Source organism: Rhea americana, unplaced genomic scaffold (genome assembly GCF_003343005.1).
Source record: "Rhea americana isolate MKP2758 unplaced genomic scaffold, rheAme1 scaffold_26, whole genome shotgun sequence".
NCBI lineage: Eukaryota > Metazoa > Chordata > Aves > Rheiformes > Rheidae > Rhea > Rhea americana.
This window is the reverse complement of record NW_028186379.1, coordinates 145,379-164,672: the sequence shown is the minus strand read 5'-3', so window position 1 is coordinate 164,672 and position 19,294 is coordinate 145,379. Positions and strand designations below refer to the sequence as shown.

The 19,294-nt window shown below is 36.9% G+C and overlaps 2 protein-coding genes across 2 annotated transcripts in view; one reads left to right on the top strand and one right to left on the bottom strand.

Moving 5' to 3' along the window:
- Positions 1 to 16,021, top strand: part of FAM184B (family with sequence similarity 184 member B) — a 45,529-nt gene extending 29,508 nt beyond the window's left edge. The window contains exons 3-11 of the mRNA XM_085307486.1: positions 7,070 to 7,282; positions 8,508 to 8,661; positions 9,876 to 9,988; positions 10,346 to 10,530; positions 11,879 to 12,025; positions 13,469 to 13,586; positions 13,728 to 13,832; positions 14,546 to 14,745; positions 15,838 to 16,021. Coding sequence (XP_085163612.1) covers positions 7,070 to 7,282; positions 8,508 to 8,661; positions 9,876 to 9,988; positions 10,346 to 10,530; positions 11,879 to 12,025; positions 13,469 to 13,586; positions 13,728 to 13,832; positions 14,546 to 14,745; positions 15,838 to 15,928 — 1,326 coding nt within the window. The 3' untranslated portion in view covers positions 15,929 to 16,021. The remainder of the gene's footprint in view (positions 1 to 7,069; positions 7,283 to 8,507; positions 8,662 to 9,875; positions 9,989 to 10,345; positions 10,531 to 11,878; positions 12,026 to 13,468; positions 13,587 to 13,727; positions 13,833 to 14,545; positions 14,746 to 15,837) is intronic.
- Positions 16,022 to 17,433: 1,412 nt separating this feature from the next.
- The window catches only part of MED28 (mediator complex subunit 28), a 2,681-nt gene continuing 820 nt past the window's right edge, over positions 17,434 to 19,294 (bottom strand). The window contains exons 2-4 of the mRNA XM_085307618.1: positions 19,182 to 19,248; positions 18,194 to 18,306; positions 17,434 to 17,779 (exon numbers count right to left, since the gene is read on the bottom strand). Of these exons, the coding sequence (XP_085163744.1) occupies positions 17,582 to 17,779; positions 18,194 to 18,306; positions 19,182 to 19,248 (378 nt within the window). The 3' untranslated portion in view covers positions 17,434 to 17,581. The remainder of the gene's footprint in view (positions 17,780 to 18,193; positions 18,307 to 19,181; positions 19,249 to 19,294) is intronic.

Here is a 19,294-nt window from a genome sequence, read left to right as displayed (position 1 = left end):
TTTTTTTGGCCTGGATAAATAAATTTGATTTCACCTGTTTGGTCCCTTGGAAGGAAGGATCTGTGATCCTGTGTAGGTTGAATTCTAGTTCATTATAGTCTTCCGGTATCTTGTTTTGCACTATGGGATCTCTTCCACATGTGTTAAAGAGGATATTCTGGAATTGCAAGGCACATAACATGGAAAGACAGATATCACCTTATCATGTTGTATCTTTGAACAATGCTAATGCAGCAGTTACCAGAACCTTGATGAAGGTCCGTAGGTACCACCATAGACCAGATAATCACAGCAGCAGTACAGGTATGCCTGGTGTGTTTACATCTGTCCCTCCTGTCAGGAATTGCCCTAAGTTTAGGAAATTACTTAACTGTGAACTTAATGGAAGTAACTGTGAAAGAAGGCTAGAGACAACAGTAAAATACAGTTTCATTATTTTGTTATTATTACTTCTTATAACATGTTACTGTTTTGATGTCAAAGGATCATACTATGAGTAAAACCATGTAGCATGTGGGTGCCTTATCTTGACTCTCTGAACAAACTCTCAAATGTGGTGACTCTTTGTAACACACTAAAGGCAATCTTAAGTCTTATGTGAAATCAGCCTCGAGCAACCTAACAGTGCATTGAGAAGTCAAAATATTCTCTCTGATTCTAACTTTAGATCTTGCCTTTGAGATTTCACACTTACTTAGAGGGGAGAGCAGTCATAAGCTAGGCTTCAAGTATTCATAGTACTTGCAATCAGAGTGAATTAAAATAATCAAAGCAGAAGTCAAAAGGGAGAGACAAGTATGGGGGCATGCACAGCATGATATTTGCCCAGGATTTTTGCCCATGGACWATCAGAGGCTGAGGGGTGCTGCTTCAAAAGAACGAAGCTACCTTTCGCTAGAGAAGGATAGTAATTATGGTTAGAAAAGAATAAAACTTGAGAGTTTTTTGAAATATTTAAAATCTTATTTGTCATCTATTAGTAATGGCTGTTCATTTTTTCCTTTACTTGGAAGACAGTGGGAGACAGAATTAGCCACCTTAAGAAAAGGCAAGTGCAAACATAACCCATAAGCATAACATAAATTTGRAAAGAATTCAGTAGCGCCTCCAAAAATACTGTTGCCTAGAGTTTATACTCTGGATAGATATTAGCTGCATCTTTAAGACCCCTTTATATAATTCTGGTAGGTGAAAGTGAAYGAATAATGGTATTGGAGCTACAGTAGATACTGTTTTCAAGAGGTTTTGTTTTGCAGCAGGAAGAAATTATAAAACAGAATCATACGATGTTGCTGTTTCTATGGCCTGTTAATAGTAAAATGAGCTAGATTAAATTCTTGACTGATATGACTTGGCATAGTTTCATTGGCTTAAATGTTAGTTTACTCATGTAAACTTTAGTAATGTAAATGTTTAATAATGTATTTTGAAGTAATGAACCGCAATAAAATGCCTGGATATTGCCAAATGTTCCAAAAAAATTGCAGTGGTAGATTGGAAAGCCTTTCAGATTGAAAGAGAGGAGGAAGAAACCTGACAGGATGAAAAGTTTTGTTTCTTAACTTCTCACATGTTAGAAATAGCAGGATTCATGACAGAGTTTTATGCCTAGTATCTTTGTGAGGTCTTTCTCCTCACATTATTGAAAAATTAACATTTTTAGAAATACTTTTCCATCTGATTTTGCCTACACTATGTTCTCTTATGCTACCAATTTACAGCTCAATCTATTTCCAGTCAGTGTGATCTTATACTTCATATTAGCAATGCTTTGAACCAGTAATTGTCTATAAAGAGAGTCTGGAAGGTTAATAACATTGTGACTGCAGTTGACATTTATATATGCCTCTTTTCATTTTTCCCTGCCTAGATGAGTATTTAATTTTCGAAAGAACTATTCTGAGCAGGTTTTCTCCCTATTTCCAATTTTTCTTACTGGAAAAAATGCAGCCTACCATTTTGGCGCTTTCATTTTAAAGTCTATTCACCCATTTACTTTCAGAAAGTCCATAAAAAATACACTGTTGAATATAATAATGCTAGTCCATATTACACCTGCTGATACAGGGGACCATGCAGCATTAACTGTTTTGCATCAAAGGTTAGTTTTGTAAGGAACTGTAGTGCCTGAAAAGTTCAGTGTTCCCTTTTCTTTGTATACGAAAACGTTGGCTTGCGCTCAATAGGGACTAAGAGGAAGTAAATACAACCAGGTGGATATTTGATCAGATCACAAGATCTCACCGGTTATTTATTTTTCAGAAAATCATAAACAAAAATTGCAGCAGGTCTGGAAACCAAGGTATGGTTGGCAAGTGGCTGAAGAAAGGTTTTCTGGCATCTGCCTTTTCTGGAAGTGTATCCAGGCCACAGATAGATCCCATCACACAGAAGCATTGAAGACAAATAATACGCTTTTTACTAACAAAAATAGTTAGCAATTTTTCTTCAATTGTTCATTCAAGCAAAAAATTTCCTTATATTTAATTGGATGACACGAAGGAAAAAGCCAAGAAGCTATTGGAGACTGGACCATTATAATATTATGATTTAGATTGGAAGGGACCTCTGAAGACCATGTAGTTCAAACCCTTGCCTAAAGTGGAGCTAAATTCAAAACTAGATCACATTGTTTAGGGTCTTATGCAGGTCTTTCTTTGAAYATCTGTATAGCACAGGCTATTAGGGTAAACAGAACTGAAAACGTGATTTCTGTATGGCTTTCAGTATCTTTTCCCGTTAGCTTTTCTGTGCTTTCACTTGAACGTAGTACTAGGAGTGTCCCACACACGCAGCGTATATTGTTTATGCTTAACTAAGGGACAATAATTTTAGGCTGTGCTTCTCTGTCTCCCTTTTGTTTCGCCGCGCTAYGTGCAGCTGTCCTGAAGAAGCTAGCCGGAGACACCCTGTCAGCTTTTCGAGGCAGGTCTGCGGCGGGCACACTGGGGGTGCAGGGACTGTGCAGCCCCCCTTGCCAAGGGCGCTGCACTCGGTAAACCCCACATCGTGCGCCTGGACAGTCTGCCCCAGCACAAGCCACCTATGGTGATTCGTAGGGCGGTCGGATTGTGGTGTGCTGTCACTACTATTCTCTCTTTGGCAAGGTCAAAAATTGAAAACTATTCCCTTCTGTCAGCCCCTTATCCAACCAACACTTCAGTTCCCCGAACGGATGAATCTTTGATACATTAGGCGAGTGGTAGAGGCCTGGTGACAAGACAGAGGGCTGAATTTATTTCCAGATTTCTCTAGGTATTTAATAAATACTGAACTGGAAAAGTATGATATACATGTATAGATTTCAGCAATGTGAATGCAGTTTTTCTGCTTATATAAGCCCCTGATTGCTAATGCCTCCTTAGTGACAGAGTTGAGTTAGTGATTTCTAGTGATCATTTGTTAGTTTAAACTTGCCGTTTGGGGTAGCCCAAGCTGGTTGCTTTTTCAAAATTTGTTAATTCAAATCAATCTTACTGGAAACTTCAGTGAAAGTAAAAAATATTATGTTGATGTGAAATTGTTTGAGAAATRGCTAAACTAATATTTCCTTTTCTGGCACTTAAAGAACAAAATTAAGGATCTGATTCACAGAATGCTGGGTGGAGGAATGTTTGTTTTATTTTTATTTACCTACCTAGAATTCCCATGACATGTGGGAAACCTGAGCTTGATTTTATTTTTTTTTTCCTTCTGCTAGCTTTCTCACCATTCAAGGAGTTACTTTGTCACTGGGTTACAGGTTATTAAAGAATGAGCTACTGTCTCCTGTTGCTATTTCTTCACTTGTGTGTTAAGTGTGTTCTGTTAATAAAACCATTTCTCTTTCAAAAATTGATGAAATAATTTAAGTTTTCAAAACATTGAATTAACCTGAAAGAAACACATTCTAATTTTTCATTTTGAAATGTATGTTCAGAAATGTTTCTTTTGRATTGATTTGAATAGAAGTTTTATTGATTCCTTGATTTGGCCAGCAAATAGTAAACAGTTAGCTGCCCCAGCTGGCAGCTCTGTTTAAAGCGTATTTTACCGAGATTTGTCTTTGCTTGCAGAGTTCTGTCATGTCTAAATTACAGATATTGTTGTAGATCACTGAACATGTGAGTTGTTAGTAATACTGCTGAGGAGCTTGGCGAGTTCAAACATAGCCTATTGCCCCGTTTGGTAAAAGCAAGCCACATTAGTTATAATACTAGTATGGCCCTTTGTGAGCAAGCCCTTACAGGGGGGTTCAGAGGGAACTGAAATACATTGTCAGTGATGATCAGTAACGGCCAGCACTGATTAGCTGGAGACAGGAGCCTGGCTTGTGTATTTGAACAGAAGGACAAAATTTATTTAAATGTGCAGTATATTGATTTGTGTGTAGGAACAGCAGTCCTGCGGCTGTAAACCTACTCAAAGATGGAACAGTTACTCTCTCCTGTAGCTGGCCTACAGAGGTGCAGAAACCAGACTTAGTAAAGAAAGTTATTTAATTCTCATGATACATGTGCTTGATCAAATAACAGGTTTTAAGTTATCTCCACAGCTAATGAAGTTTGTGATCATTCGTGCTTCACATGAATCTTCCTTGCACAGAAACAAAATATCTTCATCTTATATTCCTTGAACCCAAGTACTTCGCTGAAAATAATACACAACCCACAAACCAAATAGCATCTTTTAATGATGTTTTCTGGCCCTCATTTGATTGCATATGATAGTACAAAAGGATATGGATAATGTAGAAATAACTCTTCCTAAGATGTGGGTATATCCAAAACGAAGTTTCCCATTCATTTTTTTTTTTTAATATCAGGATTTGTTTCTGGGACATACAGACTTTTATAAATTACAGAGAGAAGGGAGCAGATGCCAAGAAATTGTAAAAGCACAAAGCAAGACTAGAAGTGAAAACAAGTCAAGGTACAATGCAGTTGAAGGTTGTGGTCATAAAGTGCTACAGAATTTTCTTTCTCCAAAAGCTGCTGAAACCCTGGGAGTTGATGCTGGGCTCTGTGGGTTACAGCATTTTGAGCCTTCAGAGCACAGGTCTGTGCTTGCAACCTATGAGAACAGTATGGGCATAGAGAATACTTGGGTAAGAGCTGTGGCCCATCTGGGAGTGAGGAAGAGCCTGAGGGAGAGGGAAAGGAGCGCCTGCATCCCTTGAAGGAGAGGAGTCGACGTGYTTAGCCAACGTGAGAAAAAACTGAGCCACGACATACGTGAGGGAGTACATTTAGCCATGAGGAGCTGGTTTTCCCAGTTGCTGGGGGGATCTGGCAGAGCGCATTAGCATCYCCCTTTGGCTAGTGCAATGCTAGTTGCAGCCATGATGTTAACGAGAGGCTTTGCACAGCTTTTTTGTTGCATAGCACGGAATATACTGGAAGGTACTGCGAAAATGAAACATGGAAGAAAATAGATGCCTTAGCCCATTTAGTAAATCTGCATCCGGCTTTTGTGGAGCTGCATGAGAAAGAGCAAGTGTGCAGCTGAATCTACATGCAGCTATGTAGCTAGCTACAAGTTATAATGCTTCTTCAGCTGACAAGTATTTGAAATTATCTGCAGTTAGCATAAAAAGTGAAGGCGACACTGAAAAAGAGGGGAAAAACATGTGTTAGTATAGAGGCAAAAATAGGATGGAGCTGCAGGTTCCATCCTGTGAGAGGTGTGTAGCCTCATTTAAATCATTTATAATGCCATATGGAATTGTAAGGAAGCAAACATCTCCCTTTCATAGTTTGAATTCTGTTTCTCTAAGGCTGGAAAATACAAGTATATCAAAAATGGAAGACATGCCATCCTCTCTCWCATGCTCACAAAAAGAAAAGGCAAGAGACATAAAGACTTTGCAAGAGGAATGGCACAGCCAAAAGGCAGACTTAGATGCCCAGGTACAGCAGCAACAACCCTACTTGACCTTATAAAGTATGCATGCGCCTTTGATGCAGAAGGCAGTTTCTTAGCAGTTCACGGTTATGATGTTTGGAATGGTAAATTTAAGAAGAATGGAAAATTTAAATTTGTGCTGAAAATTTAGAAAACCTAGCAAATAATAAAGGGAATGGACTCATTCCTCACCAAAAAAGCTTCCCAAAACAAAAAAAATTATTCTTATAAAGAGATACCTTTTGCGATAGCTATTATAGAAGTATCTACTGTGTTTAGTAATTATGTTAAGAGGCGGAAGAATAAAACGTCAGCCTGAGGCGCRATGTGCAGAATTCCTGTTTTCCATAGTTCTAGTATACTGCTTTATAAATGGACTCTGCAGTGTTATAGCTCCAGTATGACAAAAAGTTTTAAACCTGCCTCCTCGTCTGTGCCCTGCCTAYTGTGCAAGCTGAACTATGGACTGTACATATGAGATGGAGATGATTTGAAAAGAAATATTTTAAGAAAATTACTTGATGGACAACAGGCAGTATATGCAAAAGGGATGTCATTGTTTTGCCAGATTCTCTCTGGAAGGATGTTTGCATCCCAAAAGAAATGTAAAACCGGTATATCTTTCTTGCTTCTAATACTTCAAAATATTGTGTAGTAGGAGCTRTTTTTCTAGTCAATCATTTGAAATAATCATTAGAGATGTGCAAATAACTGAATTTTTGTTCAATAATCAAAGAGAAAGAGAAAGGCTAAAGAAAATTCAAGAGAACCTTTAAATGATAGATTTTAATCAATATTAAATGTTTAATTGGAGGGCTTTTTGCCATTTTAAAAATTAATTCAAGTTAAATCTCTAAATGAAATGTTAAAATGTTTTAACATTGCTTAATGTTTAAAGCAAGAATTCAAAGCTTCTTGCTTTAAAATGTCACCATGAATAATTTTAGTTTTAAAAATTAATTTATTAATAGTTTCAGTTGACTAAAACCATTCTGAGTATATACATTAGCTATCCAAATGTATTAGCTGTTCTTCATTGAAACAAAGGGCTCTTTGTGTAAAACAAGCATCTTACCTGTTTTTCATAGAGCAGCACAGGTTCATAAAATGTACTCAAATGTATGTTGTTCCTCTTTGCTGTGAGTGTAACCATTAATCCTATCTTGCTGACTTATTTTTCTGGAAGGTGGCTCAGCTGAAGCAAATATTAGACCAACAAGGAARTAATTTCAAAGAGTCTCTGAAGAAACATGAGCTACAGTCCAACAAAGAAAAAGAGAAGCTTTTGCAGGATCTTCACAACACCATTAAAGAAAACCAGAATGTTAAACTTCAACTGGAGTCATCACATCAAAAAATCTTAAAAATATTGGAGAAAAGTAAAAATCAGGAACTCAAGGTCAGTTTACAAGCTACTGKTTAAAAAAAATCTTAGATGTGGGATAAATCATCTTAGCTAAGAGCTGATTTTCAAAATTCAGTTATTTCCAGTTATCTTAATGATGAGTTGCCATTGTTGAATATAATGAATTATCCTGTGGTTTTGAGAGGTCATCATCTTCAGGATTTTTTAAATAAATATTTATTTTTTTAATTTATACCACAGTTTGGATGAAATAGTTGCATCGAATAATATAGGCTGCCTTATGCATTTAGGCTGAGATGAATACAAGCTCTTCTATCTGCTCACTTGTTTCAGAAATACAAGAGGATGCCTAAGTGTACTACTAACAAGACTCTTTTTTTTCTTTATCATACTTTATTCATTTATGCCTAGAATAGTTTACATGAAGTATAATACACATGTATAATGATGTATATTAGCTTAAAGATACCTTCAAGAAATCAATTCTGTAAATGGATAACCAAAGCTTTTAAAGGTTCAAATGGATTTATCTCAATGAAAAAATGTTAATGTAATATATTGAGGTTCTTGCTCTATGTTCTTCTAAAGGAAGTAGCTCTTTTGAGGAAAAAAAATCAATTAAAAAAAATCTATGTGTGATTGTGACTTGAAGTTCACATGTCCATGTTGAAATCACGCATCCTCGGAAAAACCTCCTTTTAAAATGTATGTAGTAAAACCACCCTAACAATAATTGAATCTTTTGTTTATATATTCAGAAGAAAATCCTGAATTTAAACTCATAAAACCATACTGAAGGAGTAAGCTGGTGGTAATAAAACAGAGGATCAGAGTTTACTTACAAAGCAACCATAAGGTTGCCCTATGCTTTATACTGTATGAGCATTTCTACAGACAATGGAAGATTTACGCAAGAAAGATAAAGGAAAGATGAAAGCATTTGTCTGACATAAAGTGATAATTAATGACATGCAGGTCAAATCTGGGGCTTTGTGTGCTGAATAATAAAATATCTTAATAATGCCAAATAGTGCATAAATGTCAACATTATTATTTCATGATATACAACAAATCTAGTGGATTTGGGAGAATTCCTGCATGTTAAGTTTTATTTTTTTATTTCAGCTTGGTTTTTGTTCTTGTCTTGATGAAATGTCATTTAAAGTGATGGTGAGGCCAGATTCAACCTGACATTAAAATAACAAAATGATAAATAGGCTCCAACTCCTTTGTTTTCTGGGGGGAGGTTTGCTTACAGGAGGCAGAAGAGCGTTTGAAAAAGGAATTTAATGAGACTTTCAAGATCCAACATCAGTCTCATAAGCTGGAAATGCAAACCTTGGAAGAGAAAGCAAAAAAAGAATTACAAGATGAACTGGAGCAGATACAGAAAGAGCAAACTCTGTTGCTAGGTATAATGTCTCATGTCATACACATCTCCTACTGCTTGATTATATGCTGATAAGGACTGACTTTTATCCCATTCATTTTCTTCCCCCACTTCTGGGAACTCAGGTCTGTGGGAATCTCCTTTCTCATACTCTACAATTTCAGCAGCACACACTTGTTACTCTTTGTTAACYTAGCTCTCAGCTGTCAGCAGCAGAGAGCTGCTGAAAGAGTAGTCAAGTACACAGTATGCACTAACAGATATATTGAATTGGAATATCATAGTCAGAATATATGTCTTTTCTTTCTTTTTTTCCTGTATGAAGAATTACTATATGTGGATGAAGTCTAATCTACTGAGTCCTGCAGTGGAGATCAGTAACTCCATACATGTTTATTTGGTTTACAAAGAATGAAGTTCCCTAACCTGTTCAGATCTGAATAGAACACTGCACTACCAGAACCTGTAATATCTCCAGGCTTGAACACATGTTATTAAAGCTCATTTATATTTTTTTAAAAATTAAAAATTACAATGCAAAAGTACTTTAAATATAAACTAGATTCTGCTGAGTGATGTAACCTTGACTTTTCTTAGTAATTCAAATTTGCTAGAAAGATCTGTTGCTACCTAAAGYTTTTATGTTCAACAGATAAATTATATTCTGCTTCCTCAAGAAAAGTTGCTGAAAGAATCAGAGAGAAAGCCCTGTTTCACCTTCTACCTRATCCATCTCCAAACTTGTACCCATTATACACATACAGTGTGCATATGTATATCTCTGTATGTGACAGAGATCTGTTTGCCTAAGTGCTGCATTTCTCTGACACRGGCAGAGCTTTACAGAGTCTGCCTTATGGCCTTCTGTGAACCACCAGTGGTCTTGGCAAGGAAAGGTGTAGGTGCTCCAGTAAAGTCAATCTTAGAAGAAGCAATTATTATTTAGTCTGCAAAGCAATGGACAGAATTTCCCCTCTGATTCCTGTTCTGAGCCCAGTATCTGGTTACTGTTGCTCAAATGAGTTATTTGACTAGTAACAGAAGACCTATATTTTACCAGAGATCTTGTGAATTTCTTTTTTTTTCACAATTATATTTATTATACTCAATGGCAAAAGAATTGAGGGTCAAAGCAAAATGTAATGTATTAGTGTCTTCATCTACTTTGTCTACATCTACCCTTCCATCCATCTGGCCTTTGACTTCTTTGATGGTAGTCTGTCTTACTGTTATTAGGATCTCTAAGGATGGAACTTTCTGAGCAGCAGACATTGTGCGCTAGTCTCAAAAAACAAATAGAAGATCTCCAAGCAGAGCTGAGGAGTGTGAGAACACTGAAGAAGCAACAGGCAAGTCTCCAATTTCTGCTTCTTTGTCGTGTAGTGCTAAGATACAGATGCTCTTACAGAAATGGAAGGGGTTTCTATCCATTATATCACACTTTAAAATGTTAGCATTGTTTATGAACTTCTGCATATGGGTAGATTTTTTTTTCCATTTAAAGATCATAATCTACCTCACAAGTAAATGAATGAATGTTACCCTAAAATATATTTTATGGAGAATATAAAACATGTTGAGGACGTACTGATCACATATTTTGGCTTGCAGATAGAATTGCAAATCAGTTATGCACAGAAGTCCAATGCRTTCTTCTGGTTAAATAATAAGGGCCTGTGAATAATCAAATTTGGCCTTTTTCTTAGGAAGGAAGTAGCCAGAGCCAGATCAGATCTCTTCATGAGGAACTGGAAAAAAGTCAGCATGAAGTTTCTGGTCTTAAGAAAGAGAATTTACTTCTGAAGGATGCAATGGAACTACTCAGTGCAGAGCTGGAGTCACAGAAGCAAGAAGCTGCACAGCTTCAGGACAGGGAGAAACAGCACAGAAGGTTTGCCTTAAATTCCCACTTTTACAGTACTGTCTAGAGAGTTACTAACAGTGACAGCACCAGAGGTATTCTAAATGTGATGAGTGGCAGAATCTGTTTTTTCTACAGATAATCATTTTAGAGGTTGTGAGTTTTTCAGAAGCAGTAGTATCACATTTCTTTCTCCAGCCATAATAAGTGTTTGAACTAAACTGCTCAGTTACGTATCACAGACAAATATGTCCAGTAAAATATGTCCCACAGGACTTACCTGAAAAAGCTACTTATTGTCCGCCTTATTTGAAAGGGATTGGAAAAGAAAAACAAACTCAAAATACATTGAAGAGCTACTAAAAAAATGTAGATGTCTCTGAGAATAGATACCAGCTGTTTAAACCCACTGTCCRTAGCTGAAAGCAGTGGGTTGTTGACTCTAAAAGGGACCCCTGAGGATGCCACAGACGTACTCRGTGGGACTCTGTGATAGCTTTAACAGCCAGGGCCATGATACCAGCTACTGTCGGGCAATATGCCTCCAGCTGATGGAAGTCTAGAGCTTAGAATTACATATTTTAAAAACCTGAAGAGGTAAACAGATTATTTTTTGTGAAAAATTACAATTGTTAATTGCTGCTGACTTTCACATCTGTATGGGCTCTTTGTAGCGAGTTCTCCAGAGTTCAACAAAACATTAGCAAACAAAAGGCAGCAAGCTCGTAATGATTCTTCAGTAAATGCCCATTGGTTTGGGGGTTTATATCAGAAAGCAAAGTTATGGCTAGACTCACAAAAGGTCYGACATTTTTTAATTTTCAGTTGGCTGTGTTAATTAAATGGCATATCTTTCAAAATGTGTTGTCTGCTTAAGACAAATGTTGTACTTAAAGGCATTGTTACAGGCTTTGTTACATATGTTTTTTAATATTTATTTTTAGGATGGTAGATAAGTAGAGTGCTGTGGTGTCATGAAAARTAGCATCAGAAAGCCTTATCTTAAAATCCCAGAGATTTCAAAATAATGTTGCCTAGTATAAGTAAGTTCCCACAATACATTGTCACATTTGACTGTCAAGATTAATGTACAAACTAGATAATAGCACCATATAAAACAGACCCTCTATTTCCTAAAGGTTGAAGGACAAGCATTTCTTGTCCAAGTAACTTCCCCTTCCTTTCTGTTAGTGTGATTCTGCTTCAGACTGCAACTCAAGTGTCAAAGTTAAACCAGCAAGCAGATGCCTGAAGTTTAGCCCAGTTAACTGCCTTTGTTGTGAATAAAAGACTTCAAAACTGCATGCTTTGATCAATGATAATAAACTAATACTAAAGCATTTGAGAATTCAGACCTATTTTAATACCAATCTGAAAGGCTACTGATAGAAGACCTCAAAGTCAAGCATAAAAAAGAACTCGACATACTGAAACAAGAACACCAGAAGGAAATCGAAAATACRTTATCTGATTTCAGCAGCACTCAGGCACATCTTCAAGCAAAGATTTTCTCCTTAGAGACTGAGTAAGTCATTTAAATAAGCTGTGGCTTGTATTTGCAATGAGTTTTGTTTGTAATTATTGTCCTTACTATATTTGATACATATATATATATATATATATATATATATATATATATTTTATTACGTGGTGGGATATCATAAATGCTGAAATAGAAGTGCACAAGTATTTCCTTTGCAGACATAACAGGGCCCAGATATATGTTAATAAACTGTGAAAATTGTTTAATGTAAAGCAATATACAGTTTATTTAATGCCAAACTATACCCTGCACTTATGTTCAGTTTTATAAAATGTATAATCATCTCTGTCACAGATGATATCRGAGTCCTTAATTCATGATCTTGGACCTAATTCTGTTCAGCTGAGTAGCACCTTTGAGGTTAAGCTCTTGCGCATTCTCACTCCCTTGCAAATATCCCAGGGTATTCCCAACTACAACCACCACTAACTCAGGAAAATAGATACACTTTGCAGCATTCTTTGGAGGTTAGTCATTCTGAGGTGCTTCAGACGGTACAGGAATCCTTGTTTTCAGTCTTCTCCTTTCCTCTTACCCCAACTGTGCAGCATATCCCTGGAAAAGAAACCTCTTTGCACRTAGGCAGATCTCAGACCATTCAAATGCTTTTATCTTTTTATCTGAATTCTGAGATAGATACACTAAATCAAGATTGAGAGGATTTTTTTTCTCTTGAAAATGTTTCCCTCACCAAAAAGCCTYGTGTTTCATATTCTGTAATACACTTCCGAGTATGGCAGCTGAACTTCATAGCACTCAGGGTCTCACCCAGCAGAATTCTCAAACTCAGCTGATGAAATAACAACTTGCTTTCTCATGTGGCAACACTGTCATCTCTAAGAAGGTCTAAGTTCTCTCCCTCCCCCCCCCCAGATTAAAGCATTTAAAGAGCTGGACTTGCAGAGCAGGTTTTGCCTCAGAGGCTTCACTAGAGCAGCCTCTCCAAGCAGTCCATCCAAGCCTCTCTTTTCATAAAGGCTGCAGTAATTTAGTGTCTCTGAAGCCTCTATCAAATATAGTTTAAATTAGCCTGTGGATTCTAAACTTACTGAGTTAGAGAAGAGARCAGACAGGATTACAGACATGCACAGATAGTGTGACATATGTCTTTTTACCTTAGAAAACCAGACTAGYAATATGATGTGCAAGCTTGTTAATATTTTACACCAGGGGCTAGATTTTTCACTAGGCAGGCAATTTATTTTGGAATTCTGCAGCAGTCTACACTTCTGTGTTTTTTATATATACATATACATATATAATGCCCATTTTTAAAAAATATTGTTTTATCAAAAAGGCTTGACTATGTCCCTATATTTTTGAATTTATAATAATATTTTTGAATTTATGTTAGCATGTGGCCCAGGTATCTCTTGAACCTGGTCTGAGGAAGTTTTCCWGGCTTGCATTCTTTCTTCGGCACAGACTTAAAGGATTAGAAGACAAGCCAAGAAGGCAAGAGTCCAGACCAGAAGATATACACCTTATAAGCTSCCTGCAAGATAAAATAAGTGAGAGAGAAAAGATTATCAAGCAGCTGGTGGTGAGATTTTTCTTTTATATATAAATGCATATACAGGCTCCATTCACTGCTTATGATTGGTAATTTCATTCTGCTTTGGAATATTTTGACAAATGTGTATTTCTATAGCAAGGAGACACATACAGCTTTATCTCCCCTCAGGAAGGAAGAAAATTTCAGCATTCACTTTCAGCCAACACTGAATCTTACAGGAATCGATCATTTTCTTTCAACCCTAATCTGGGATGTTTGACTCCTTCCATGAAGGTAAGACAGACAATTCAATTATAATTGCAAATCATGATATTTTATTGCTATTTCAATCATACAGATATCATTTTCMTGATAATAAAGGTCCTCTTCATTTTATATGATGATGAATTCAGAAGAATTCTTTCCAGTAAACAAACCCACAATCAAGTGCTGAATGTAATATAAATTCAGTAGAAATCTATAAGCAGATGCTCAGGAGTATGTAAGCAGTTATAAAACACTAGACCCCCTCAAAAGAGCTTGGTCTTTCACTGGGATAACCACAGCGATTGCTTGTAGATAATTGGGAGTTGCTATTTGGGGTATTGCATGCATCAAACAAAATTATGAATTGAATTTGGGCTGYCCAGGATTTGCTTCTTGTCATTCCAGTCCCACTGGATAGTATTATACTGTCTGTAAGGAGTCAAGGAAAAAAGTGAGGGCAAGCTGGTGGAAATTTAGCTCTCAGTACCACTGCAAAGCTATCAGCTTTGATGCATTTATAAACTTAACACAACTTGTTTGAACTGGACCCACCTAATTCATTGATGCTCACAGCATACCCTGAGAGAGGATTTATTTTAAATGCCTATAGAAAAAATGTGAACCTTCATTTTTGGATGTTCCTCACAGGATGTCTGGGAATGAAATACTGTTKAATTTTTATAGTGTTAAGTGTGAGAAAATGCATGTGTAATGCAGTTTATTGTAATGATAAAATGCAGCAGAAGAAAATGRATGAGGTGCCCAGCCGTGTCGTCAGTGTTCCGAATTTAGCTTCCTACGCAAAGAGCTTCTTCAACTGTGACTTGAGATCGAAAAGAAGTGCTCCTCAAATACCAAAATCTACAAGCTTAGACCAGAGTCCTGGCTGCTTCAGAATGGGCTATCTAGCAGCACAGTCTATCAGCACTGCCACCGCGAGGTACTTGTCCATTTTGAGTGACTTGAAGATGATAAACTAATTAGCACTTAGAATTTTTTAGGTATTCAAGTATGTTTAATATTTGGAAATAAAAAATGATGTAGGTTCCTGGCCTGCAATGAATCCCACATGCTCAGTTCTCTGCAGATAGACCCAGATCTTACTGCACAAGTAGGCAGTAATCACTGACTCTTCAAGACAGTTAAAAATTTACATGATTAACAACATTATGCAAAGTTATAATGGTAAATGTGAAAACATTACCACTCTGCTTCAAGACAAAAGCATGCCCTCTCGCGTAGCTCCTAGTGGAGATGATTAGTTATCCTGTAAATTGCATGCTGCAAAGCTCCTTCCATGAAGGCAGGCAGTGCCAGCTGCTCACAGGGACAGTGCCCAGGACACTGGCTTTGATCCTGTTTGACAATTCCTACATCTTAAAGATAAAAGCATTCTGTCTCACRCCGGATGACTGCCAAGGCAAGTCAGGGTTGTATCTTAAAGGGAAATGTGCAGGGGCATTGAGCAGCTGGGCTGATACTTACTCTTTTAAATAAATAATAAGTGAAACTATGAATTAGCCCTATAATCTAACCAAAATTAATATAAAAGAGGATCAGAGTGCTGAAAAATCAGGGAATAGGTTATAGGATAAATTATAAAACCAGTTAATATTTAGATAAATCTTTTAGTTTCAAATAAAACTTTATCCAGATTTTTAATCCACACTTCATGTACTATGTACTTAGTATTTTTTTTTTAAGATTGAATGGCAGTTGGGTTTTTAATTCACATTCTTGAAGCATCCATTTATTTTTTGAGAAACCAAATGAAGAACTATGTCCAAATACTTCTCCATAGCTGCTTAGCCCCACTTCATACTTTCCTTTGTGTTACACCAGTACTGTTAGTCCAGTTACCTGGTTAGCTCAGATGCCAGTAGGAACTGCAGTGGGCTCCTTTTGGCATCATCCAGCTCACATAAGCACAAATCCATGGATTTGTGGCTTTTTCCAGGGGTGGGGTGGGGCAGGAAATATATTAAACGTTAGTAAGATTATAAATGATACTAATGCTTATTTGTCTGCACAGGACACACAMCAATGAAGCACTGCAAACCAAAGATGACCAAAAGCGAATCCCTCAGCATCAAGAATGGTTTACTAAATACTTTTCCTTTTAAAACAAGGAATATATGTTCCTATAGTACTCAGAATTACTAAAAAAGATGTTTCCTTTTCCTCTTAGGAAATGATAGTCCAATATATGATTTAGAAGAAAAAAATATGTAATTTCAAAATATATTATTAGGAACAACTGTACTCTCTTACATCTAATTACCATGAAATTACAGGCATGGATGTTGTAAAAAAGGCAGTTTTTTAACATCCTGTATAAAAAATGCAGGAAGTGCAAAATTGTAGATATTGTTATCAGATTTTATAATCAAGAGAACATGACCCTCACAATTACATTAAATATGTGATTTGTTCTCAGATACTTCCTGTCTGTCAGTCTGGCTCCAGCTGAAGAAACACCTTACGTCTGTAGGTGATTTCTCTAAGTTTACACATTTGTTTCATCAGCTGTCTAAAATCATTTCAGCTTATATAAGTTTTTTGCTTGAATAGTTGTTAAACTGATTTTATGCTGTACAGCATGTGGTATACCTCCAAGAATAGCATGTTTATAGCAGGCTGTTTAAGAAATATTTTCTAGTTAGATTAATAAAACTATTTCCTTGTTTTATATAGTGTTGCAAAGCAAGATTCCTGTTGTGTTTCAATGCATGTAAAAATCATCCTGATAAATCAGGATAATATGTAAGTATGAATATTAAAACTTGCTTGTAAATTCCCCTTTGTATGTTTGCAAAATAGTGCTGTAATGCTGAAGTCTGAGTCAGACTGATACTTTTAGAGTTCCAAATTCATGGAAGCTGCATATTTGGACATTTAATCTCAGTATTGTTCTTATGCTTTCCTAAATTCAAAGTGAGTGAAGGACTAGCTTTGTTACATCATGCTTGCCAACTCAGTGCTAGCGAGGAATGGTGCTAAAAGAAGATATGCATAAATAAATTACCTTAGGCAATCTGTCAACATTTGTTGTCAATAAGACCTCCAGAATCTGTATTACTAGTAGTGCTCCATAATAGAAAGATTCTGTAGACTGAAACAGTGCTGATGACCGAACATCCACACTTAGTAATCTTTTGTGGCGAGAGGGGAAAGAAAATTGTATTTTGCACCAACTTTACCCTAGCTTGACATCAACAGACCACCGCTAACATTGGGAGTGCATTACATAACCTCCAGGGTGCATTTTGCGGTTTCACTTCATCCAAAAAGAATCAAGTTTTCATAGCCCAAGACCCCTTCACAATATAAGTGAGAGCCCATGGGAAACAACTGACTCATTCAAAAAAAAGCACACTCTTGAGCTGAGCTGAACAGACAAATAAAAGGATGCTCTTGCTRTGTTATTTAAGGATGATTTTACAGTATTTTTCCAGGATCACAAAATGATGATAATCTTTGCAAGTATTTGCAACATACTAGCAAAATCCAGTTAGAGGAAAGCTGGGGTCACCCTTTCAAGAAAGGACAGGATGCATTCTGGGAAACATTCTGCAAGAAAACATAAAAGCTCTGCATGCTTTCCATTTAAATATAAAATCAATCCATATTTTTGCAAAAAGGATAATTTATTTGGTTCAATTCTCTGTCTTAACTATTTATATCTGCAGTACAAATTACATTATACAAAAATGAGAAAAAGTAGAAATGGCAACACCACTTTGCACTGTTCAAAATATTCTTCAGATACGTAAAGGTCACGTTTGCTTCATTGGAGCAGGAATATTAGCAGATGCCTGTTCTAGGTAAGCTAATGGACCTTGAGGCATTTCTGCAGGTTTTTTGTGTTGTACACTGATATCTTCCAGGACCTGTTGCCAGTGTCGTAGTTTACCTAAATGCTTCTGAATTAATGCTTCTTTTCTCTGCAATTCATTTCTTAATTCTGAAACATCCTATGGATGAAAAAATACGTATTAGTAAATAGACAGTATTCATAATAACAAYCTCATATAAAGACCCTGTCATGTTTTTAGTCCAAGTTCTCAAACTAATCTCATGGGGATTCTAACAGTGAAAAAGCAAGCACTTAAACAGAGATAAAGCATCATGAATGCACTAGGTCCCATAGATCACAAGTTTCAGAGAGATTATAACTTTTGGCAAAATTAGACTAACTAGTTAGTTGATCTGAAGAAACAAACATTATTCATATTTGTGTTCCAAGAAGAGCATGTATCCAGCTTCTTCAGGTTGATGGTGAGAGCTATGTTAACATAGAAACCCAAAATTAATGTGAATGAGGCGATCTAACTGTTCTGGTACARCAGCTTATCTGGTACAACATAGACAAATTAATTTAAACTTACCTCTTTAATTACTTGCTCTGGTTTCTGGACAGATAGCTGCAGTCTTTTTTGTAGGAAAAAACACTCTGTTTGTCTTGCAACATCCAAAAATTTCTGGATACACTGATCAACACCTAAACATGCAGTAGCAAAATTGAAAGAGATTCCAGAAAAGAAGTTATCAGACTGTTATAAGTAGTTTTGTGCATGTTATTAAAAATATTTTTCTTCTAGAAAGAAAATCATAAGGTTTACTAAAATTAATTTTCATGGTACATGTTCTTCTAAAAACAGAATATATATTAGGTGTTTGTATAAAATGTTGCTCTGCAAACTTTTAGAACTTTCTTTAAAGGTGCAAGAAAACATTTTTTCCCCTATAAAAGTTTTCTTACAGCTTTTACAACAATAAAGACCAATAAAACATTTTCTGGGACTTGGCTAAACAAAGCAAGCATTTCACCACTTGCCTGAACAACAAACTCACTGTACAGTTCTCAAATGTGGACATATTTAGAAGACTATTCTACCTTTCTAAATTATGCATTCTGGCTTTGATTAAGAAAAAAAAAAGTCCCACTCCAGCATATGAATATAACCCAGTATACAGAATAAAGTAGCCTTCACAAGCATTTATGCTGCTTTTGAATGGGAACCTGAGTCAGGCCGGAGATATTTTTCAGGAAAAGGTACACTTCCAAGAGTATTCATAAGTTTTTTTTTTTTAAAAAAAAAAAAAAAAAAAAAAAAAAACCACCTTTCCATTATATCAACCCTGTGTTAGTTGCATCTCCCACACATGTACGTGWCCCACAAGTTTTCAAGCACAGCTGCCGAACTGTCTAGGTCTTCCCCCGCCGACCTCTCACCAGCGCCCCTCGCGCACCGCTTCGTGGTCGCGTCCCGGCGCTCGCACCGAGCGCTGACACAACCTCCCGCACGGCACAAAGCACAGCCCGGGCCGCCGCCGCCGCCCCAACCCCCCGGGGCGCGCGCGCCGCAGCCGCACCGGTGCGGATCTCCTCCTGGTCCGTCCCGTTCACGTAGTCCTGGCTCACGAGCGAGGCGAAGCAGGCCTAGGAGAGAGACCGAGCGCCGTGAGGCGCAGCGGGGCCGCGGCCG